Here is a 25102-nt window from a genome sequence, read left to right on the forward strand (position 1 = left end):
TTAAATATGCTATAATAATTAAGGTTAAAATATTTTAAAATTTGTTGTTAAATGTTGTAAAATGTGGTTTAAAATTGACGAAATTTTTTACTGTTTATTTTTTTCTGTTTTTGATTGTTTAATTTTAAAGCTAATTTTCAAACATTAAAAATATGATTTTTGAAATTTGAGAAAGCATAGTTTGTAGCAAATTTAATATTCTATTGAATTCTTTTAAAACTTTTTAAGTAACTAATATAGTTTATAATTTATAACAATTTTTGCAAAACATGTTTGGAAATATTTAAATTTAGCAAAAAATTGCTCTAAAAAAACATGTTTTACTAAAAGTCTTATATTTCCTAAAGTATAAAAGATATTGAGGATATTTTAGCTTCAGTATGTGGAATATTAAATTTCCTGTCAGAATTAGTAATAAAATTAATAATTATTTGTTGCTAAATAAACTTAAACTAATCTTAAACTTAAGTATAACTTTTAAACGTTAAACATTTTTTAAAAAATATATGTCAAATTTGATACAAATTTATGACCATTTGCAATAAGATATTTGTAAAATTTAAAAAAACCTATTACTATAGAATTTAACGCACTATCGAATACAATAATAATAATAGCAATATCATATATACTTTATAATCTACAGGGAGTTTAGTAAAACGTGTTTTTTCAACTTTTAACAAAAACACAAAAAGACGTTTTACTAAATGATTAATAACTCAAAAACCCGAAAAGATAATTAAATTATTTAAACTTTATCTGATAGATAATTAAATTCTCTATAAACACAAATTTTAAAATTTCCAAATATTTTCCTCCATTAACCCAAAAATTAACCTCAAACTTAACCAAATTTCCCACTAAAACAAAACCAGAATTTTAATTAAAATACACCTAGTAAAACAAATCCAAGCACTTTTCTCATAATTCCGATAAGATTAGATTCCTCGCAAGTGTTAAATTTGCGTACATATAAAATTTCATCTACATGCCGTTTTGCGCTCTTGATAAAACTCCAGCGTGACGATTAATTCTACGAAAATACACCTGGCGCATTCGGTTGGCCGTGCTGCTTGCTCCTGGAAGCTGACAACGTCTCTCGTAATATAAGTAACACACGTACCAGAAGTAACAGAAGTAGACGCGGTGGCGTGTTCGAGACCTCCAGACCACCCACCAGATCAAACATCGGCAGCGTGCACGCATTAAAATTAAGTTAACCAATGAACGCTTTAATTCGAAACACTCAGCACGCTCGCTCTAATTTCTAACATGACTTACGCAGCGCGCACTTAAGTGTGTTTGCCACTGGCCACGACTACAGCCAATTAGGTGTGATCGTCAATTAAACGTCGCAATTAGTCTGACAGCGATAAATATTCAGATGACGGGTGAGAATTTGTCACTTGAGGAAATTCAACGTTTTTTTGTTCAGTTTTTTTTTGTGTAGACGCTCAAAAAAATAGTTTTTTTAAATTATTTTTTTACTGATGCATAGATGGTTAAATTGTACATGTTTTTTGTTTTAAGGTATTTTTTATTAAATTTATTGTTATATGTTTAGTTTTTGGTTAAAATTTTAATTAAATTTAAAACATTAAATATGTTAATTTTTTACTTTTTGCCCAGTAGATGATAAACTAATTATTTGATTTCAATTATCTTTTCATAAATAAGTAGCCAGTTAAATTCTACATATTTTGCATTTAAATACTTTCTTTGTAACTTTGCTAATATTATCACTAATTTTTGGTTAAAGTTAAAAAATGAGTTTAAAATGCAAAAATATTTTTTTCTTATTTTGTTTGTTATATTTATCCTTGTATCTCTTAAACTATTAATCCGATTTTTATAAATTTTATATCAATTAATAGATAATTAAATTCTACATGTTTTTTGTTTAAACAATTTTTTTCTAAAATAACAACAAATTCATTTATTTTGCGTTTAAACTAAAAAAATAATTTTTAACTTCTATTTATTGATTTTTAGAAATATTTTTATTCTAAAATTGTTTAAACAAATTTTGTTTTTACATAAATCTTACATTTTTGTTGTTCACTACAATAATTTTGACTGTAACCAATTTCTGATAAGCGACCAGAGATAAGTCAGCAAAAATAGCCGTTAATCATTAACGCTCGTAATTGTTTTTACGTGCGATTGTGTTGCCATTTGGACAAATGGCAATTAACGGTTTAAAACACGTTTTTAATTCGGTTAGTCGTGCTTATTGCGCCCATTGCGTCCATTGCGTCCATTGAATGTAATTGTAGGAGTTGAGTAGATTATCGTCTTTTGTGCCCGTTTTTTGCTTTTAATTAACAAGGTTTTTACGATTTTCTAAAAATTCAAAGTGCAAATGATAACGGATTTAATTTGCTATAAACTGAATAAATTTGTTTTGTTTATATTCTGTTGAAAATGTTGTTTATTTAAGTTTAAAGTTGATTGAAAATAATTTGAAATTTTAATTTTTGGTAAAAAACATGTTTTACTAAAATTGTTATAAATCAGAGACTAGTAATAATATTAACATTATTTTAACATCAATAGATAAATAATTAAATTCTCTATATGCATAAACTTTAAAATATCCAAATATCATATTATTAAGTACCTTAAATTAAGTTTAAAGTTAACCATTAATAAATAAATTTATTGTGAAGGTTGGTTAATGTTTATTCAATTTCAAAGCTAAATTAAACGTATTAGTAATTTAATTATTAATAATTTTTAAAAACACAATAATAAAGAATTTATCCCTCTATCCAATGAAGTTAAATTGATAATGATATATTGCATACTTTTTGAGTTACAGAGTGTTTAGTAAAACATGTTTTAACAAAAAATTCAGTCAAAAAATTAAAAATCTAAAAAATGTTTCTAAAAACTCTTTTTCCAAAGAAAACAAACAACAAAACTCTTCAATGCATATTAAACTCTACACAATACGACTTTATTGTACTTAACATTGTGATACTTTGACATTTCGTACCTTTTAATAGTCATAAACTCCTAACTTTTAAGCTACTGCTACTGCTACCTTTGCTTACTTCTCTTTACTCCAAATAAAAGACATTTGTTAACCTTTTGTTACCGTTTTGTGCAGTGATTCTTACCGTTGCTACCGTTCCGCATTGTTGTCATTGTCCGACTGTCATAAATCTCCATTGTGCCACGCTGCCTACATGCCAACATGCCAACAAAACGGAAACAAGCCGAGTGTAGATTCGACAGTTTCGTCAAATGCCGCAAATGCGACAAATTCGAAAGTTATTTTTTATTGCCACTCCAATTCCTTGTCTGTTTTTTGTTTAGGCTCTCATTGCTTTTTTATTACAGTGCTATAATTTGTTGTTAGTCGTTTTGTTTGGTTGATTTTTGTCACGGTAGAATAAAAAGATGAAATACGAAAAAAGAAAAAACAGTAAATTTTGTTTTAGACAAGTTTGGAGTTAATTTAAGTATAGTTGTAATTATTATATTGAAATGATGTAAATTTTGTTTTGTAGGGAATTTTATTGTTAATTTATTGCTTTTTATAGAATAGTAAAATTATTTATAGTTTTTTAGTTATTGTAAATTTTGTAATAAATTTCATTTCTATAACATGTTTGGTATTTTTTAAAGTCAACTTTGCGATTAAAATAAATACACTTCTAATAACACAATTTTTAGGGAGTCAACGTTATTTAATAGATAATTTAATTGTTTATTTGTGTACATTTACAAATTGTAATAATTATTAACTGTTTTTAAATTATAACAAATTTTGCACAAAGTTTACTCAAATATATTACAGTCAAGTTTGAGGTAAATTTAAACATACTTGAAATTACATTTTTAAAACCAAAAAAATGTATTATACAGATAATTTCATTGTATATAACATGGTTTCTATAAAACTTTAAATTTATTAATAGTTTAAAAGTTATTAAAATTTTTATATAAAAAATCATAAATCTAATTTAACTCAAATATATTACCATCAATTTTGAGGTTATTTTAAACACACTTCTAATTACACTATTTTAATAAAACAAACAGTAGTTAATAGACAATTTAACTGTTTATAATCTTGCTTTTACAGAACATAAAAATTATTTATAATTTAAAAGTTATTAAAATTTTTATACAAAATATCATAAATAACCTCTATTCAATAATTTTCAAACCAAAAATTCCTAAAAAATTCAAATTTTACTAACAGTAATAAAGTCATGCTTCACGATGCCGCCCAAATTCAAACCCACCTCAATTATCCATAATTACCCAAATTAAACAACCAATTCAAGAATCCAAATTTCTCAAAAAATCCAAAATTACCCAAAACTACTCTAAATAATTGCGGCGATTGTTCCGAAGTGAGAATATCTTAGATTAACGCCGCAGATTAATGCACACAAAAACACAAAATCAACACGAGATTGTATGAAACGCGTTCACGAATGAATTATTCAGTGTGAAACACTTGCCTGCGCGTGGTCGCAGCGCGGTTCAATTACAACGTAATCATGTAATCCAGATAATTATCATATTCTTCTCATTCATCATTCCACGTTCGGCGCGTTTTGTTTGTGTGGGAGTTTCCACAATCAACGCTAATTAGAAAGTCAATGAGTGTTCAGCTCAAGCAAACAAGCCAAGAAACACGTTGAAGTAACAAGACATTTGATATTATAATCATTAAAGTTGAAAAAATAATAAAAATGTTACAAATATTGACGTGGAATGAAATTAATTCAAAATAAATGAAATAAAATCAAATGTTTTAGTTAGAAGAGTAGATTTATTCATGTTTGGTGTGTATTTGGTGTGATATTGTAGTTTTACAAGATAAAACTTGTGTTTATCAATGTTTTGAGAGTTTTTTTGTTGTTTTGATGAATTTCTTGTTATAAATATAAAGATTCTGCATTGCAGCGCCATCAGGTGACTATTTTTACATACTATTGGCGTATTTCACTTCTAGTATCGTACTACTATAGCCCTCTATGCGCTTATTAAAGAACTACTTTCATTTTAATGTAAAATGAAAGAATTTCAAGGTTTTACACAATAAAACAGCTGTAAAACATATTATAAACATAAAATAAATGAGTTATTATTGTTGTTATAATGTTTACAGCCCTATAAAGGTATAAAACAAGTAATTTTCTTTTAAATTCATTAAAACAGTTAAATATGAGTGTAATATTAACTCTTAACGTTTACAAAAAACAAATATTGTATGTTTATATCTTTTACAACATTTTATCAATGTTTTGTTAGTTTTTTTAGTTGTTTTGATATATTTCTTATCTTATAATACTTTATTCTGCATTGCAGCGTCACCTGTTGCATACTTCTCTACACTATTGACTAATTTAACTTCTACCACAATACTACTATAGCCCTCTATGTGTTATAAGTAAAACTAATTCAAAAGAAATTAAAATTTAAATAATTTCAAGGTTTTCCACTCAAATACACCTCTAAAACCTAATCTAAACATAAATATAATTAGTCACTAATGTTATTCTTCTATTTATAACCCAATAACACTGCACAAACAAGTTTATTTCCTTTTTTACTGCATTCAATGGAAGTTTCCTTTACATTCCAATATAAAACGTCGATTACCATCACAACACTAATTCCAACCTCAAACAAACATATTTTTTATAATGTAGACGACTTGTATGACTTATATCACTTAATAAGCGGTGTTTTGCGTTCGTTTAAGTGTGTATTACACAAAAGTACAGGTTGCGTAAGTAGTTAATTGATGGACATGATGATCATAATGGTTTTCAGCACGGCTGCACAAATATACTAAATATTGTTTGATTGTTTCGTAACAATAGTTAATAACACGTCTATTGTTTGCTAAAATGACACGAATATTGCTCAATTGTTCGCAAACCGCCGGAATATAGTCGGAAAACGTGTAATTAGCTTTTATTATATTTTTGACAATTGTCTGGATAATTTATTGTTATTTTTTATTGGATATATGTTGATATTTCTGAAGAAATTATGAATAAATAAATAAATTGGAGACATAAACATGTTTGGTTAGTTTTTTTTTTCTTTGTGTGGAACACGTTTTGTTTTTTGTTAATTACTGCTAAATGCAGTGAGTGATTTTGATGATTTTTTATTTAGCAGATAGGTGATTAGTGTATCTTTCGAATAGTGGTTAATTGGAATCATTATTTATAAGATAAGTATGTTTAAATTGATGTTAAAATCAACAAAGTATTTGTAAACTGATTTTAGAGTTACAATTTAATTGGCTTACTTTAAGACCAATTATCTTAGTTTCTAATCAAAATATCTTAAAAATTCTTTTACAAATTTATAGCTACATTCAACAGCTATCAATTGATATATAAATTATTGTTATTGAGTGAAAATTGAAGAAGTTTCAAGCAATTAAACAAAGTAGTGTTAATAAAGTTAACATTTATTAATGTCTTACTTTTATTTATAACTTTGCGTCACAATAACTCCGGTTATAATTAATATTTTTCAAAATTTAAATTTGCAGAGATAGATTAACTAATTCACTATAATTATACCAAATTTAATAACAATCTGTTAAGAAATACAAAAGTTACAAGTAATTTAGTAAACCATTACACTTTTCATTTTTCTAATTTAATAACCAACTTTAACTCTAATTATCCCTGCTCCTAATTAAAATATTTAAAAATTTCTTTCATCAAGTTATAAATAAACTCAAAAACAAAACCTACACCAAATTTCATATCAATACAACAAAAACTACCCGAGATACAAGCAAATTATTAACTAAAATCATAAACATATCCACTACTCAAATTTCTATTTCTGTTTCGATTACTCCTGATGAATATTCACAGCGAATTCAAGTAGTTTCACTTGCAGATTATGCTTATATTCATACATGATATATATGTCAGTGTGTTAATAGTGTGTGTTAGTTTCGTACACGTCTCGTGTTACCTTGCGTCGTCATCCAACATTCAACATTCAACAAATTACTTTCGTCAGCGATTCAGTTCTGCTTCGCGTTCACGTGCGACTGCTTCGATTACACAATCAACAACAGCGAACAACATCACAATGACCAACACATGACATAAAGCACTTGTTTACGTGTGATAAACGTGGAATAATCGGCGAAAAACGAGTGAAAAGTGCGCAGAAATGTGAAAAACGATAAAAACGCACAAGTTCAAAGTGAAATAACGGTGAAATCATAGTTTAAAGCGACTTATAAACCAGTTAACGTGTTTTAATGATGAAGGTATTGAGTCTATTACGAAACGACATTGAATTAGGTTTTTTTAATGCGTGATTTTGTTGTTATAACCTTTGAAATCACATTAATAAGTGGAATTTAAAAATTGGGAAGTTTTGGTTTGGATAGTCAAGTTTAATCTTAAATAAAAGAAAAACTAATTGATATATTTCAATTCTTTAAACGTCGCGTAATAAAGTAACTATTTATTTGTGTTTTCTAAAAAGTTGGTTAAATTATACAGGGTGGTTCAAAAGTTATAGGCAAAAAACTAAAATAGAACGTTTTTGGTATTTTAAGTGTTTATAATAAATTTTAAGAATTAATTACGGACAAACTATCCATAATATTACTATTGTTTAAACTATACGTGATAAAACAACTATTTATTTATATACTCTCAAAATTTGGTCAGATTATACAAGGTGGTTTAAAAGATACAGACAAAAAACTAAAATAAAATATTTTAATGTAAAAATGATATTTAAATGTTTTATTATAAATTTTGAGAAATAATTACAGAAAAACGAATAATAATATTACGTATTTTTTAAACATCACGTGATAAAACCACAATTTATTTATATTCTCTCAAAATTTTGTTAAATTATACAGGGTGGTTTAAAAGTTATAGCCAAAAAACTAAAATCAGTCATTTATTGTGTTTAAAATTATTATTTTAAACTTCAAGAATTAATTACAGAAAAACTAATAATAATATTACCATTGTTTAAACTGATAATGATAAAGTAACTAATCAAGAACACATATTAATTTTTTCAAGACAATATACAGTGTGGTTTTGCCGTAATTGAAGTTTTTATTAAAAAAGCAATTGATATGACAGTGAATTAACCTAAAAGTAACCAAAATGTCGTTAACTTTGATAATAACACTGATAATCCTCGGATTCATCGTCAGTTCGGCAGTTTTCTTCATGTTGTACTTGATTTTCACAAAAATCTACTTAAAATTCCGCATTGTTGGCACTTGCCCTGCTAATTTATGTTTAGTTGGAAGAACTGTCATCGTTACAGGTGCAAATAAAGGTATGCAATACACAAAACAAAATGGCGGCTATTTATATACATTTTTAATTTATTATATTATTGTCTTGATGATTATTATTAGGTATGGGTTATTGGGTCGCAATGGACTTTGCAAAACGCGGCGCAAAAGTAATCCTCGCCTGTCGAAACAAAACAAAAGGCAAAGAAGCCGTGGAGAAGATCCAGAGTGAGACGGAGAATAAGAATGTTGTGTTCCAATCGTTGAATCTGGCGTCGTTTAAGTCCATTCGGGCGTTTGTGCAGGAAGTTAAGAAAAACGAAAGAAGATTGGATGTTTTGGTGAATAATGCGGGGGTGGTGAGGCCGAATGCTGTCACTGAAGATGGGTTCCATCCGACGCTACAAGTGAATGCCCTTGGACCGTTTTTATTAACTATTTTATTGATTGGTGAGTAATTATAAGAGATAATAAGAAATTAAGATTTTTTGTTGAGAAATTTATAAGGTGAAGTTTAATGTTGAATATCTTGGGTTGTAATAGAGATAATTAAAAAATTCTTTCGTCAATGTTTAGGTAATTTTATAAACTATTAATGTGTATAATTTTATCTTATTTTGATAAGAATTATGGCAGTTATTGGTGATTTACTAAAGCATTGCATTAATGTTACAATGTTTGGTTTTGATATTTTTACTTATTTCAAAGTCGAATATCTCAAAGACTAAATAATATTTTTAAATGATTCTTTCACTATCAGATAGCTGTTTTAATATTTTATCCCATTGCCAAATTTTGTAATAATCTAATAATAATTACTCAAGTCACAAGCGATTTACTAAAGTATTGCGTTTAAATATTATTCGATGATAGTTACTTATTTAAGTGCTATTTTAGATACGATTATCTCAGAGTCTAATTAATATTTTTGAAAAATTCTTTCACCACCTATTAGATAAACTCGATATCTATATTTCCACCGAATTTTATAATAATCACGTAGAATTTACCCGAGTTACAATTCCACAAAAAAAAATTTGCATTTTTTTCAAAAATAATTTATTTTAACTTTTATGCTTTACACTAAATATTTTTTATTTCTAGACTTATTAAAATCAACAAAACACAGTCGAATAGTCAATGTAACCACAAAAGAAGGCTCCGAACACTTCGATATCCTCGAAGATTTAGTCGACAAGTCAGATTCCTGGTTCGCTTACGTCAGAAACTACGAAAACAGCAAGAAATGCCTCGGACTACTAATGACATCTCTATCCGACAAACTACAACGTCACGAAGTGACAGTTCAATTCGCCGTGCCGCGGCCATGTCGAACAGACCTTCAAATCTACGAAAATCTCCCAGAATTCCTCAAATTCTTCAAACGACACATATTTATCACATTTTTATGTCTTGTAAGTAAAATAAACATAAATATTTATTATAATGATTAAATTTGTTTATAGGAAGCTAATGAGAGTGCAGTCAACACAGTTTTCACCGCGTTAGATCATCAAGTAGGCAACTTCATGTGCAAATACTACCGGGATTGCGAACAATGGGATCCTGGCCATCAAGACACCGAAGTTGATACTTATCTACGTAAAAAAATATGGTGGAAATGTGTAGAGTATGTGCAATTGAAGCCTAATGAATTTTCTGGTCTGTCATAGCAACAAAAACCGAAAGTAAACTTTAAAAATCATATTAAAATATTGAAACGTAAATATATCCATAGAAAACGTTTGAAAGTGTGTGTAAACTGTGGTAAAACACGTAAAAACCGAAGGAAACTCAAGAGGATTATTAGGTTTATTGTTTTTAACGTGTTTGACATCACAAACATCAAAAAACATAAATATTAATGTAAATTAACACTAATATAGTGTAATGTGTGTTGCCTACATCAAAGTAACACTTTACTAGAGGAAACAGATTCAACTTCACTACTTTTACTACAACGTTCAATATTTCACCAACAGATGGCTAAACTAAACTAAACATACCCAACTAAAAACTAGATCCCTACCCCACCTCTAAACCACACTCACTGATGTCACTACTACTCCACCACAATACACAAAACTTCACAATGCAACCCTCAGATGGCGTGCACAGTTTGAATTATGATGATATCTCTATTGATTTGTGATAGTGCACAGAATAAACTCTTCCGTGAGTGATCCTGCGAGTGCGCGAAAGGTAAACGCACTCACAACTCGCCAGTGACCAACAGCTGATCGGGAAGGTCGCTTCGCGTCTAATCGCATCGTTCCGATAGGCAGCAGGTACACGCACAGTACACTCGCGACCGCCGCGCTGCGATCACCCCAACGAGGAATAAAAAAAAGGAAGAAGAAAGAGGGAAACGCCGAAACGTGGATTTATCACTGAAATAAGGGTGGAAATTGCATCTGGAGTGAATATTATCGTAAAACAAGTGAAAAGACATCGTGTTTAAGTGATTAAAACATTTGAAGACTAAGAATAACGCCTGGAGAATAAAAAATAAAAAATAAAAAATTAAATTGATATTAAAATCATTCTAAACTGAAATTAAAGTTGTGTCTACACTGGGGTAAGTTATAGTTATGTTATTGTTAGTTTGTTGTTTGTTTATTGTTAGTAATGTTAGTATTTGGTGTATTGTCCTTCGACTAGTCCGCAGGCTATCATGTTGTTTGATTGTACGGCGAGTTGGACTTTGAGTTTCCAGTAGGAGTCGCCCAGTGGGAACCAGTTGAAGCCGGACATGTCCAGGGTGCAATTTCTACCCCTATAAATACCCTAAAATGGGAAATATTTATTTTTAGCGTTATATCATCGTAAATTTTCATTTTAATCTTGGTGCGAAAATAATTTTGTTGTTTTTAAGGGTGAAAAGTTGATATTTTATGCACTAGTGTATAAAATTATAGTTTTTTGCATTAGGGTTTAAAAATATAAAGAAATATAGTATGAAAGTAGTGAAAAATGTAAATATTTACATGGTTTACTTATTTTTTTGATGTAAAAATGCAAAATTAATTGGTTTTATGTTATTCTGGTGCGGAAAGCTAGTATTTTATGGACTAGTGTTTAAAAAATAGCTTTTTAGGTATTTGGGAATAGAAATATTAGTTATTAATTAAATAAAAATTAATGAATGTGTGATTATGGTTAATTGTTGTTATTTTTGCGAGAAAATACATTTTTTGTTGTCTTTAAAAGCTGGAAAGTTGATATTTTATGCACTAGTGAGTAAAAATTCACTTTTTAGGTTTCTGTGTATAGAAATATTAGTGATTCATTAAGTAATATTGAATTAATGTGCGATTATAGTAAATTTCTTTCATATTTTAGAAGAAACGTATGTTTTTGTTGATTTTACGTGTCTAAAGTGCGTATTTTACACACAAGTGTTAAAAATACTTTGATACGGTGTTGATATGATGTTGATTTCTTGATTATTAATATTTTTCTAACCTCAAATGAGTTTAAAACACGTAAAACATTGAAAATCATGAAAAAGCGTGTGTAAAACTATGTTTTTACGCATTTAATATGCGTATTATACATATTTTACTTACTTTAGCCATGGGGCATCCAAATTTAGGCCGTGCGCATGTTATCATCGGACTCCAAAACTCCTTAGTTGATACCAACAGATTACAAAGCCGACTTGTTTTAAAATTAGCGAATTTTATGCAACTATCCGGGTTTTCCTTGCCTTTGCATCTTTGTATATCAACAAATAACTAAAACATACAAACATTAATAGATATAAATATAGGTTACTAGCTTTTGCGCACGACTTCGTCCCGGTAGTGTTTAATAAAAATGCAATTCGTTTTTTACTCTCTTGTTCTAGACATAGTATGTGTCAATTCTATCAATAAGATTCGCAATTTTATTTTAAAGAAATTAATTATATAAAGAATAGCTAATAGTGCACATCAGCGCGCCATCTTGGATTCAACTATTTAACTATAACTATGACAGAATCTCAATGCCAACTTTTATTCTATAGAAAAGGGCTGTTTTTAGGGTTTTCCCAGCAATTATTTGAATTTTTCTCGCTGTAAAAACCATCCTTGGACTTTAACAAGCATTAAAAAAAATAATTGGTCAAATTAGTCTAAGCGTTGTTGAGTTATGCGCTTACCAAAAGATTATGTGATTTATTTTTATTTATTACTAGCTTTAACCCTTGGCTTCGCTCGCGAATATCAAAAATAATGAAGTTGCTTCTGTACGCGTCTGTAATCACAGAAGAAGTAACAATGAGGTAGAATGGCGGGAAGTTTGAAATGGCTGAAAGCATAGTCTATGGAAGTACAGTGTACAGTCTCCATAGTGTAGTCAATTGGATTTGATGTTGACGTAGCTGTCGGTAATACAGTGTGATAATACAGTGTGATGGTACTATAGTACTTAGGTTGGAGCTTCATTGCTGGAATGCTAGATGGCGTTAAAGTAGTCAATTAGCCAGATGCAGAGGTATTATTGGCTAAACTATTTCCTTATTTTATTTAAAAAATAATTTTTTTTATTAAATAAAAAGTAGCCTATAACCATTTGGGGACCACTAAGAATATGTGTACAAATGTTCATGATGATCGGTTAAGTAGTTTTTGCGTGAAAGTGTAACAAACCTCCTCAGGACTTTCGCATTTATAATATTAGTAGGGATTGCTAATAATGCACTTCAGCGCGCCATCTCGGTTTGAACTATGTATTTAACTATAACTATGATTGAATCTCAATGCCAACTTTTATCCTATAGAAAAATGCTGTTTTTAGGTTTTTCCTGGTGATTATTCAAATTTTTCTCGCTGTAAAAACCATCCATAGACTTTAACAAACATTAAAAAAAAGAATAGGCCAAATTTTCATTTTTATATTATAGATATGAATATAGGTTATATGATAGGCAACCAAATAAACACATAATATAGGTAGTATTAACTTACACTGAATGGTGGTTTAATATAAACATTATTAATAACGTCGTAATTAAACGTGAGTAATCCTGCACTGCTGTAAACAGTGATATTATCATAATACAACGGGTATTTATGCTGTTTTGTCTCCGGGCAGTTCAAGAGGAACTTATCCATGCGTATTTTACCGTTGAATATCTCAAAGATGGCTTCCCGACCCCAAGCAGCACTAAAAATGTAAATTATGCATAATATTACGATTATGAAAGTTTTGCATCTTGTGTTATTATTTATTAGGGACATTGTGAGTGTTGTCTATGACTATGTCTATGACATATTTTCTGAGTATTCGTAATAAAACTGAGTAGAATTATTTTATTATTATGTGAATATAAAATTCTAATCGGTTCAGATTGCATTTTAATTGAGTCGGGTGGGAGATTATCGTTGATGTTAAAATATGTGTAATTTATAAATAATTTGGTTGATAAATAAGCCGGAAGTTGTTGATTTTGGTTTTATTGTTTTATTTTAATATTTGGATTTGGTTTAAATTTGGGATTTTATTAGGAGTGTTGAGTTTGTGTGCATGTAACTTTTTTGTTTGTAGGAGTGGGATGATGGTTGATATGGCAAATGATAGTGAATTTAATATGGTTTAATTTGGAGTCATATTGATTTTTGTGGTAATTTTAGTTTTTCAGTTATTTAAATAAAAGTAAAACTTTTCATTTTGTGATAATTGAATTTTTTTATTAACTTTAGATGCTTATAAATATGAAAGTAATTAACGCACTAATTTGATTTCTTTATTAGTTGATAGAATGATTATTTATTTATCTATTCTAAAAATTTTATCAAACTATACTGAGTGGTTAAAGAATTATCATAAAATTACTAAGAAAAACATCATTTTTGCTTTCTAAGTTTTTTTTTAAACCGCAAACATCAACTTTAAAATTTAATTACACAAAAACTATCAATAATATCATAATTTTAAAACTTGATATTAATAAACCGACATTTCGAGAACCTATATACATTTTTTTAAGTAAATATACCAATTGGTTAAATTTTTATAACAAAATTACTAAAAAAAATATTTTTAATTTTAAAATTTTTTGAAATTACAAACATCAACTTTAATATTTAATTACACAAAAACTATCAACACTATCATAATTTTTAAACTTGATATTGATAAACCAACAATTCAAGAACACATCTAATTTTTTCCCAAATTAATATACCATGTGGTTTAATTGTTATCACAAAATTACTAAACAAAACCAAAATTCCTCTCAAACCCTTTTTAAAAATGTAATACATGTACGATTACATAAAAACTAAGGTAGTATTCTTATACTATCGAAAGTTATTGATTATCAGGTGCGTTTTTGTCGTTTGTGGTTGCTAGTATCGTGAAACGTGACAAGCGGCCGAAAAATCGAACGCAATCGGACACGAAACGCGCGTTAAAGCAATGTTTTCGGCCTTGGCGCGTTAATCAAATGAGCAAACACGGACGAGCGCAGAATGTCTCAAAGAAGCGCTACGAGTAGGTATTCTTATTTCATTAAATGTCAACACGTAATATCTTCCACGTAAAAACCAGAAGTAGAAAGAAATAATTTGCATTGTTTACACATTTAGTCATATTTAAAATAAATTGAATTTTAAACTTAAATATCTTAGGTAATAAATAATATTTCTGAAAAATTCTTTAATAAATATTTAGAAACATTAAGTAGTTAGGATGGTGCAAAATTTAGTAATGATCCAATCAAAAATGGCGGAGTTATAAGTAATTTAGTAAAATTTGTAATTTTGACTTCATTTATACTCAAAGTGAACTTTAAACACAAATAGTTCACATGTAGCATTGAATATTATTAAATATTATTATTATTTCCTTTAGTTCAACTCATTGACTATGTTTTATTGAAATTTTCATAAAAATTCATCAAAAAACAAAAAAGTTACAAGCAATTTCCTTTTTTTTTATAGTTCACAATTTGTGTTCCAAAGAAAACTCAATTTTAATCTTTAATATCTCACATAATAATCAATATTTTCCAAAAATTCTTAAAGAAAAACATAGACACACTTATTAACTATCATTATTTAAAACTTCATAATAATATAAATAAAACTACGAAAGTTATAAATATTTTACCAAAAAACAACAAAAACCAAAAAATGTAGTGATTTTCTCATAAAATGCATTTTTGATCGACGTTATAAAATCCCCAGACGTCACAAAACTCACAAATATCTACACTTTCAGAATATTCCAGCTTTCCAACCCTCGTGACTCTTCTTCACCCTCCGGAAGCAAACGAAAGTCAAGTCTCCACTTGACGAAACCCTTCGTAATTCCTCTATTTGCCAACCAATGCAAAAATCCATCCAGAAAAAAACTTAGAAGTCAAGAAATGCAAAAAAAAAGCAAAAAAGGAAAAGAAAAAGAATAAATCAACTGTATGTTAGTATAAGTGTGTGATAAGAGTAGGGGGTGGTGCAATGACCTGCTACTGTTACTGTTCACTATTCGTGTTTCAGTACTTATTTTCCTGTTACTGAAACACGCAGCATTATAGGTATATGTATGTGTATGTGTGTTGGGCATTGTTCGTATTGTTTGCACAGTTAATACACGTCGGTTGGGCTTTACTCGATGGTAATGTGATTATAATTTGTCGGTGTGGGTGGCGGCATTAGTTGGGCGCACGCCGTGGAAAACCGGAAGCGGAAAGCGCGCGGACTTGGTTGTTGAGCCCGGCGTAAAGCTCTACAAGTGTAATTTATCATCAGAATAAAAAGTTGCAAGCTATGAGTATGAGTAAAAACTAGAGTGAATTAAAGGTCTAAATGACTTTATTACGTGCTTTTTTTTTGGTTGCGGATTTGATTTTGTTTGGTTTTTTGGCTGTAACTTTTGTATTCGTTGTTTAATTTTTATTAAATTTGGGGGAAATATAGTTATTTAGTGTAGCTTTATTATGGAGAAATAATTTTTAGGAAATGTTAATTAGATGTTGAGATATTTAAGCTTAAAATCAAAATTTAATTATTGGAATTTTGTTAGGGATATTTTTTATTTAATTGTTTATAATTTGTTTATTAATTAACAAATTAATACCAAATTTGGTAGAATTATTGTGTTTGAGTGTATGTATAAACTGACGAAAGAAGATATCAAAAATTTTAATTAGAATCCAATTTATTTTAACTAACATTTTAATGGGATTATTGTTGTAAATTTGCTTGTAACTCAGTTAATAACAATCAGTTTCTTTTCAAATTATGTCCTAAGGTAGTTGATTAGTGTATGTTTAAATAGGTATAATAATATTTAGGAAAAATCAATTAATACAAGAGATAATTAGGTTTGAATCACAAATTACAAAAAATCGAACATTTTAATGTGTTTTTTGTAATAAATTTGTTTATAACTCAACTAATACTCATCAGATTATCAACAAATTTTCTACAATGATAACTATTGACTATATCTATACTTTAACAAAAGAATTTGTCTAAAATTTCAATTATAACAAAAGATATAACGCGTTAAAGTTTATTTCCTAAAACTATGCAACCAAATTAACTTACTACACTTAATAATCTACGAGTACTATAACTCAATTTATCTCTTCTTCATTTTACGACTTCTATTCATTATTTGATGTCGTCATGCGGTCATGAACACATCGTGAACCAGCTGAATATGATATGAATTCCGGTGGCATTTGTTCGCGTGCCCGTGAACAGGCGATGTTCGCGCCCCAATTAGCACCGACAATTAGGAGGAAGCGCGTGGGCGTGCACATCGCACAAGTGCGCAATTATTTGATACTACGCACACTACGCGTATACCACGCATGGACACAATCATCGCAGTCGGTCTAAAAATAAACAAATATCGCATTGCGAATTGCACTAATGGAATTAATATGCGTTAATGGCAAATATAATCAAGGTTGCGTCACCAGATTCGACTACTATGGAAGCAGAGACGTATCTAGATATTAAAATAGTAATTTTGTGGGGCTTTTTAGCGTGTAAAAGGAGTTGCCTAAGTTGTCTATTGGAAATTAATCAGAAAATATTGTTTTTTGAATTTTGAAGTTAAATTTGTTATTGTTTTAATGAATTGTTTATAAAAATTATTATCGAATTTCAGTTAGCAGGTAATTATCTATGATTGTTGTAAATTTTGTTAAAATCCAATTAAAAATGGCGGAGATATAAACATTTTACTAAAAATTCGATTTTTTACTTTATTTTTAAACTAAAAGTGAACTTTAAATGCAAATATTTCATGTTTTGCATTGAATATTATAAAATATTATTATTATTTCCTCTAGTTCAATTCATTGACTATGTTTATTGAAATTTTCATAAAAATCGGTCAAAAACCCAAGGAGTAATAAGCAATTTCCATTTTTGCATTGTTCACAAGTTTTTTCAATGAAAACTGAATTTTAAACTTAAATATCTCAGATAATAATCAATATTTTCGCAAAATTCTTTTATATATATTTAGATACATTAAGTACGTATTATTGTGCAAAATTTAGTTATGATCCAATTAAAAATGGCGGAGTTACAAGCATTTTACTAAAAAATTACGATTTTTTCTGCATTTTTAAACAAAAAATAAACTTTAAACATAAATATATTACATTTATCAACAATTATTATTAAAACCAATTACTCTATACCATACTCCAACAAAATACCTACATTTACTGAAATTTTCAAAAAAATCCATCAATAAACAACAAAGTTACACGCATTTTAAAAAAGCATTCACATTCAAACATTTTAAATCCGCCCCTGGAGTAATTCGAACATAATCATTATCACGATTACATCACCCGCTCATTATTACATTTAATACATTTCAAGACCGTTTCTATCGATCCCATCACGCTTGTGTCCATCTAACAACAACACAATTAATTTTTAAGGTTACACGCATAACATGGAAGCCAAAACCGAAGTGGTCAGCGCCGACGCACTCGTCGAATCACTGCCGGTAGGTGGCGTGTCAATACGTGACTCACCACCTACAACCACCACGCCACCAGCGTCCACAGCCGAAATAACCTCTGTGGCGACATCTGTACGTCAATCACAGTCACAGGCGCATGCGCAGGCGCAATCACCAAGCAGTGTTCTCTTCGAGGCGTCCACACAAACGCCCACTGATGAGCAATGCGATTCGCCGTTGTTCACCCAGAAAGGGTATGTTTTGAAGACGAACAATCATAGCACCACTGCCCTTGTGAATATTCACAAGATGAGACAGAATGAACAGGTATGATTTGAGTGGGGGAGGGGATGAGTGGAGGTTAGGTTTAGATATTTATATATTTATATATTTATATATGATTGTTTTTAGAGGTTTAGGGATGATGTGATTAATAGTTTTGTTTGTTTTTGTTTCTTGTGTTTCTAGTTGTGTGATATAACGTTAACGATAGGTTTAGAACAGTTCAAGGCTCACAAAGTGGTCTTAGCGTCGATAAGTCCGTATTTTTTCGCCATGTTTAATGGTAAGTATTATAGAATTTAGATTTAACCTCATTTTTAGTTTAGTTTTTCTTAAAATTTACAAAAAATTTTAAAGTTTTGAAGTTTTAAAATTTTTTAAAATATTTTTATCAGTTTCAAGCATGTTATGATAAAATTATGATAAAAAGTTTAATATAATCTTAAAGATAATTTAATTCTCTTTAATTTGATGTATTTGTTGTTCAATTTGAGTTAGTATTTAAAAAGTTATTAATAAAATAAAAAGTCTTGTCAAAATTCATAAATTTTTTAGATATTTTTTTCTAAACTTTAAATAATTATAAGTTATAAATATTTTTATTGATATTGTTATATATCGTTTTAAAGATAATTTAATTGGCTTTCATTTGATTTATAATTTATTGAAATTTAATTATTAGTTTAGAAGTAAGACTTGAAAAACTAAATATTTTCAATTTTTGATTTTTAGTTTTTCTAATTACTATTGATTCATAGAAGTTTGAAACGTTTTATCACGTAAAATATTAAATTTAGTAACAATATTTATAGATATTCTGAAAGATAATTTAATTCTCTTTAATTTCATGTATTAATTACCAATTTTGAATTATTTGTTTAAAAATTACAAACAAAACAAACAATTTTGTCAAAATTATACAAATTAAGTAACATTTATATAAAACACCAAAAAAACTAATGTTACTAAAATTCTTAATTACTAAAACATCTGATATATAATTTATCAAAAACAAAAATGCTGTTTTTGAATTATAACCAAATTAATACATAATTACCACATCAAAAACAAAACATTAAATTATCCTCAACTTCAACATAAATTTTCGCCACTTTATAAACAATTTATATAACAATATCATACACCAATGGAAAGAGAATTTAAATATATTTAATTCAACATACCCCCCAACAATATCCAACACCAACTATCCCCATAACCTCAAAAAAACTAAAAACTAACCAAGTTCATATCCCTAGGCGACATGCGTGAACATACCTCTGGCGAAGTAATCCTCCACGACATGGACCCCATGGCCATCGACCTCCTCGTCGAGTACGCCTACACCGGTGAAATCATCATCACCCCCGACAACGTCCAGGTCCTCCTACCCGCCAGCAGTCTGCTTCAAATCTCCACCGTGCGCGAAGCATGCTGCAAGTTCCTCATGCTGCAACTCCACCCGACCAACTGCCTTGGCATACGCAGCTTCGCCGACACGCATTCATGCAAAGAACTGCACACGAAGTCGCATTGCTTCGCGCTGCAAAACTTCCAACAAGTCGTGAGCACCGAGGAGTTTCTCTTGCTGCCATTCGCTGAAGTCGAGGAGTTAATATCGAACAGTCAGTTGAATATATCGTCGGAGGAGGATGTGTTTCAAGCTGTGCTGAATTGGGTTAAGCATGATTTGACAAGTAGGAGTCAGTATGTTTCAAGGGTAAGTAAAAAATGCAAAATTTGGAGGTTTATTTGAGTTGATGTGTGAAAGAAGGTTAAATTCAGTATGATTGGTTGCATATGTTACATTTTTATAGTGATTTATCTATATTACAGTTTCCTGTAATATTCATACATTTAAAACTGATGCATTTTGAGGTTAATTTATGTTTTATTCTTTTTTTATTTGGTTTTTCGCAGTTAATGGTGCATGTGAGGTTACCTTTGGTGAATCGTGAGTTTTTGATGACGCGAGTGGATAATGAACGATTGGTTAGAGAGGATAGTCAATGTCGAGAGTTGTTGCTGGAGGCTATGCGTTATCATCTCGCTCCGGAGAGGAGATGTGCGTTATCTACGCCACGGACCATGGAGAGGAAGCCGAAGGGCGCGGAGCCGTATCTATTTGCAGTTGGTGAGTACATTTATATTGAATTATTAGTATTATTTTGTGCTATTGGTTGAATTAGCGATGTCAAATGTCAAATGATGTGGTACATAATATTCCCGATAGGTGCAAAATGTCAAAATTATATTAGCTGTCATTAACTGTCACAGCTGTCACAAAATCCGCTGTCATTCTATAACATAACCTGTTTACAGGTGTATTCTTTGATATTTTACTTACTTGAATACGAATTTAGTTAAATTTTGTGTGATTATCCTTTAAAAAATTATATACACGATGATAATTAATCCAAAAATTGATGCAGTGGCACTAGTTAGTATTAAGCACACACATGGCATAATTACTTAAACGTTTATTCTTATTAACTTCAATTTTAAAACTAAAACTAGAAACTAAAAAAGTATTAGTCCTTTTGTTTGACACGGCTTGGTTGACATTAAACTAAGACTGCAAGTGCCACGTCAATCGAATCGAATCGATGCACACGCAATTCAAGTACGAGTACAAGTAGGTACATATCATCAAGTGCAGTGTAATTGATTTAAAATGCACGTTGTACTCGTAATGCAAAGGTTAATTAAATTAAATTACCCTTTCTTCCACTTTTTCCAATATCTTACAATTCAATCAATCTAAAAATCCTTTTTCTTTAATTTTCTATTTTTTGATAAAATTTGAATTTTTTTTTGTAAAAGCATTAACATCATATTTAATAAACATTATTATTAGTTTTACATGAATTTCGATTATTTATTCATCTTTAATTAACAAAAATTCAACAATTTTTGTATATTTTTCTGATTTTTTAAATTTTATCTTCCAGATTTAACAAGTTAATAATCATGAATGAATATAATTTATTAATGAATAGATTAAAGATCAAGGATACCACGATTTGTATTTTTGGCATTGAAACTTTGTCTGTTTTTCCTGCTTTTATGAACCTACTTTCTGTTGAGAACTATTCGTCCACAAACAGCTTGTGTCCGTGTCCGTGTTTGCGTTGGCGTTTGTGTTTGCAATGTGCTTTTTCTGTGTCAAGGACAAAGTCGTAACATTTACCCTAGCAATCCACGTTTCTACATCCCTACATCCCTACCCTAAACTAAAACCCTCTCCTACATCTTTTATCCTTATTCTCCCTCACATTTCCACCCATTCTTTCCTATTCCTTTTAAATAAATTATATATGTTTATTATATACCTGTTTTTCTTCTTTTTTATGGCAAAAATAACTTTTACATTACGAGTATTTCAAAGTCGCATAAATAATATAAATATGTTTTCCATACTATTATACTCGTACATAAGTACTGTGATTGGAAATATTTATAAAGCAGAAAGTAGAATGGCAGAGGAAAATAAACGCGTGGTCGTAATATTTTATGACCTTTGACCTCATTTCGGTTTTATGTGTGGTATTTCCTATTTTCTCTGTTAGCTAACACAACTTAGAGAGAATCAAGAGAGAAACGAGAGGAAATACAAGAGTAAACTTTTATTTTACGTTCGGGAATTACTCATATCCCAGAGTAGTGAATATTCAAGGATAATGTTGATTAAACGACTTTGTCCTCGATTTTGTATGCAAACTATCACCAAAGGAAGTAATTTCAAGTTTAGGTTAAATTTTCTTGACTTAGAGGATGATTTTTAGAAGGGTATTATACATCATTTTAAAGATAATTTAACTGGCTTTAATTTGATATATAATTTATTAACACATAATTATTACTTTAGAAATTACACGTAAAAAACTAAATAAATTCGTTTGTTGCTTTTAAGTTTTTCTAGTTACTCTCGATTTATTGAAGTTTGAAACGTTTTATCGCGTAAAATAATAAAGTTAGTAACAATATTTATAAATATCCTGAAAGCTTATTTAATTCTCTTTAATTTCATGTATTACTTAACAATTTTGAATTATCTGTTTAAAAATTACGAACAAAACAAACTATTTTGACAAAATTACACAAATTAAGTAACTTTTTTATAAAACTCCAAAAAAACTAATGTTACTAAAATTTTACATAATGTTGTTATACATCATTTTACAGCCAATTTAAATACCTTTAACCTGATATATAATTTATCAATAACAAAAAGGCTTTTTTTAAAAACCAAATTAAAAAAGGTTTTTTAATTATAACCAAATTAATAAGCCATTTCCATTTAAAAACTACAAACTCACTTATTTTACAAAAACATAATTTTTATAAATTATAACAAATTAATATAAACAAATCATACATCACTTAAAAGATAATTAAATTATCTACAAATCGGCACTACATTTACTCCATTAAACCTACTAGTTAAAAAGTTATAACCAAAAAACTAAAGTAAAACTTAGGTTAACATTCTCACCACTTCCTCCTTTAACCCATAGGTGGCGGTTCCCTCTTCGCCATCCACGCAGAATGTGAAGTCTACAACCCGAAAACCGACGCATGGACAACCATTGCCCCAATGCAATGGCGCCGCTCCCGCTCGGGCGTAACCGGCCTTCGACGCAATCTCTACGTCGTCGGCGGCTATGACGGCGCCTCCGACCTCGCCACCGCCGAATGTTACAACCCACTACTCAACTCCTGGTCACCCATAACACCAATGGGCACAAAACGCTCTTGCTTAGGCATATGCAGCTTCGACGGGTTAATCTACGTGTGTGGAGGTTATGATGGCGCATCATGTCTGAGCAGCATGGAGAGATTCGACCCGTTGACAGGCATCTGGTGTAGTTGTCCAGCTATGAACACCAGGCGGCGATATTGTCGCATTGCGGTTGTTGAGAATTGTGTATATGCACTCGGAGGGTTTGATTCGACGAATTATCAAGCATCAGTTGAGAGGTAAAATAAAAAAATTGAGAAAATATGGTTTTAAGGTTATGTTTTGTTTGTAGGTTTGATCCAAGGGTTGGTAGTTGGTCGCCAGTGCCCTCTATGTCATCACGGAGAAGTAGTTGTGGTGTGGCAGCACTGGATGGACATTTATACTGCATAGGAGGTTAGAAATCAGTTTTTTCGTTTTTTGACGTGATAACGTCTTTAAAATCGTTTTAGTCGGGTTGCATGTTCAGAAACTTGTGTCACGAGGCCTCACCCCCCTCTCGTTATAACGAGAGAGAGACGGACCGATCTCCCGTCTCATCTCGAGCGCTGCCAGTCATTCCGTGCCAGTCATAGCGTTCGAGTGAGTTGACCGATCTTCCGTCTCTCTCACTCTAGCGGCATACAAACGAATGGAGATTTTCTCGTGCGGTTAAGTTTTCGTTGAATGTTTAACAGTGACACAAAATGTGAAGTGCAAGTGAAGTGTTACAACAATTGCAACAAAAAAAACTTATATCACCAATAAGTCGTTATCACGTAAACATCTCGATCGTAAACCTACTTTACAAACAACCATTTTTTTGTTGTTGAAAAATTGTTGTTTAAAGTGATTTAAAGTATGAAATATGTGTTTAATGTTTATAATATTTGTAGGTAATGATGGTACGATGTGTATGTCAAGCGGGGAGAGGTTTAATGTGCGGAGAAATGCCTGGGAACCGATAACATCGATGCATAATCGCAGGTTAGTAAATTTTTTTACTAAAAACTTATTTTTTTCTTATTTAAACAAATATTTCTTTATATTATTATATATCAACAGAAAGATAATTAAATTCTCTTTCATTTGATATATAATTCAATCTTTTATGACCAAATTTGATTGAGTTATTCATATTTTTAGATCAACACATGAAGTAGTAGCGATTGGAGGTTATATCTACGCTATCGGTGGCAATGACGGTTCTTCAAGTCTAAACTCCGTGGAGAAGTTTGATCCTCTCCTGAGTAAATGGACAGTGGTTTCTTCTATGGTAACACGTCGAAGTTCCGTCGGCGCTGCGGTTTTGGAGTGCATTAACATCGAATCGGTGCTGAGACAAATCACAGCCACTGCCAAATAGTGCATTGTCGTATAAGCGTACATTTCTGAGTATTTTTAACGATTTCGAGTGTTATTTTAGGTTATAATTAGCTGTTTCTGTGATAATCAGCAACAAACGCGGACGTAAACGATTTAAAACAATTTAAGGAAGAAATGAAGCAAGAAAGAAAGAAAGGAATGTATAGTTTAGTATAGAGAACAATGTGTGCGATATCTGTATGAATAAATAAGTTAAAATGAGAAATAAGGTAGGTGATTATAGGTTAGGTATGCATTGGTTTGTTTTTGTTGAGTTTTTGTTGTGTTTTTATGGAAAATTTAACAAAATTAATGAAAATTTAGGGATTTTGAGTTGTAAAATAGATAAATTTGTGTTTTTTGAGGAACCCATTAACTTTTAGTGTTAATTAAAGGTGAATTAACCTTAAAAACATGAAAATACTTAATATAACCTCAAAATAAGCATAAAACTCAATTTTTTTTGCATTTTTCATATTTTTACAACAAAATAATTGATTAATTTTAATACAATTGGTTTCTAAGGTAACATAATC

At 29.8% G+C, this 25102-nt stretch overlaps 3 protein-coding genes across 5 annotated transcripts; 2 read left to right on the top strand and 1 right to left on the bottom strand.

The window, feature by feature from the left end:
* Nucleotides 1–6990: 6990 nt before the first annotated feature.
* LOC135799731 (retinol dehydrogenase 13-like) lies at nt 6991–10029 on the top strand. The gene is made up of 4 exons (XM_065312943.1): nt 6991–8319; nt 8402–8728; nt 9383–9693; nt 9745–10029. Exons 1-4 carry the CDS (start codon nt 8142–8144, stop codon nt 9949–9951), a joined length of 1023 nt encoding a protein of 340 aa, XP_065169015.1. The 5' UTR covers nt 6991–8141; the 3' UTR covers nt 9952–10029.
* Nucleotides 10030–10161: 132 nt separating this feature from the next.
* Nucleotides 10162–24702, top strand: LOC135799718 (kelch-like protein 17). 2 transcript variants are annotated; one of them, XM_065312920.1, is made up of 9 exons: nt 10162–10856; nt 18177–18526; nt 18668–18764; nt 19741–20201; nt 20402–20615; nt 22999–23461; nt 23515–23618; nt 24098–24188; nt 24348–24702. In XM_065312920.1, the coding sequence occupies exons 2-9, from the start codon at nt 18191–18193 to the stop codon at nt 24565–24567; spliced, it is 1986 nt and encodes a 661-aa protein (XP_065168992.1). In that variant the 5' UTR covers nt 10162–10856; nt 18177–18190; the 3' UTR covers nt 24568–24702. The 2 variants fall into 2 exon arrangements, with proteins under 2 accessions (XP_065168992.1, XP_065169001.1); XM_065312929.1 differs by lacking the exon at nt 10162–10856 and having other exon boundaries at nt 17752–18526.
* Nucleotides 10715–21121, bottom strand: LOC135799739 (uncharacterized). Of its 2 annotated transcripts, none has more exons than XM_065312957.1 (4): nt 20829–21121; nt 13231–13429; nt 11848–12015; nt 10715–11065 (listed from the first exon to the last, which is right to left on the bottom strand). In XM_065312957.1, exons 2-4 carry the CDS (start codon nt 13375–13377, stop codon nt 10910–10912), a joined length of 471 nt encoding a protein of 156 aa, XP_065169029.1. In that variant the 5' UTR covers nt 13378–13429; nt 20829–21121; the 3' UTR covers nt 10715–10909. The 2 variants fall into 2 exon arrangements, with proteins under 2 accessions (XP_065169029.1, XP_065169024.1); XM_065312952.1 differs by lacking the exon at nt 20829–21121 and adding an exon at nt 19760–19899.
* Nucleotides 24703–25102: the final 400 nt, after the last annotated feature.

The sequence above is a fragment of the Atheta coriaria genome, unplaced genomic scaffold, assembly GCF_025399875.1.
Source record: "Atheta coriaria isolate IRGN ID8LTWV9N9 unplaced genomic scaffold, Caltech_Dcor_3.1 hic_scaffold_2_pilon, whole genome shotgun sequence".
NCBI classification, from domain to species: Eukaryota; Metazoa; Arthropoda; class Insecta; order Coleoptera; family Staphylinidae; genus Dalotia; species Dalotia coriaria.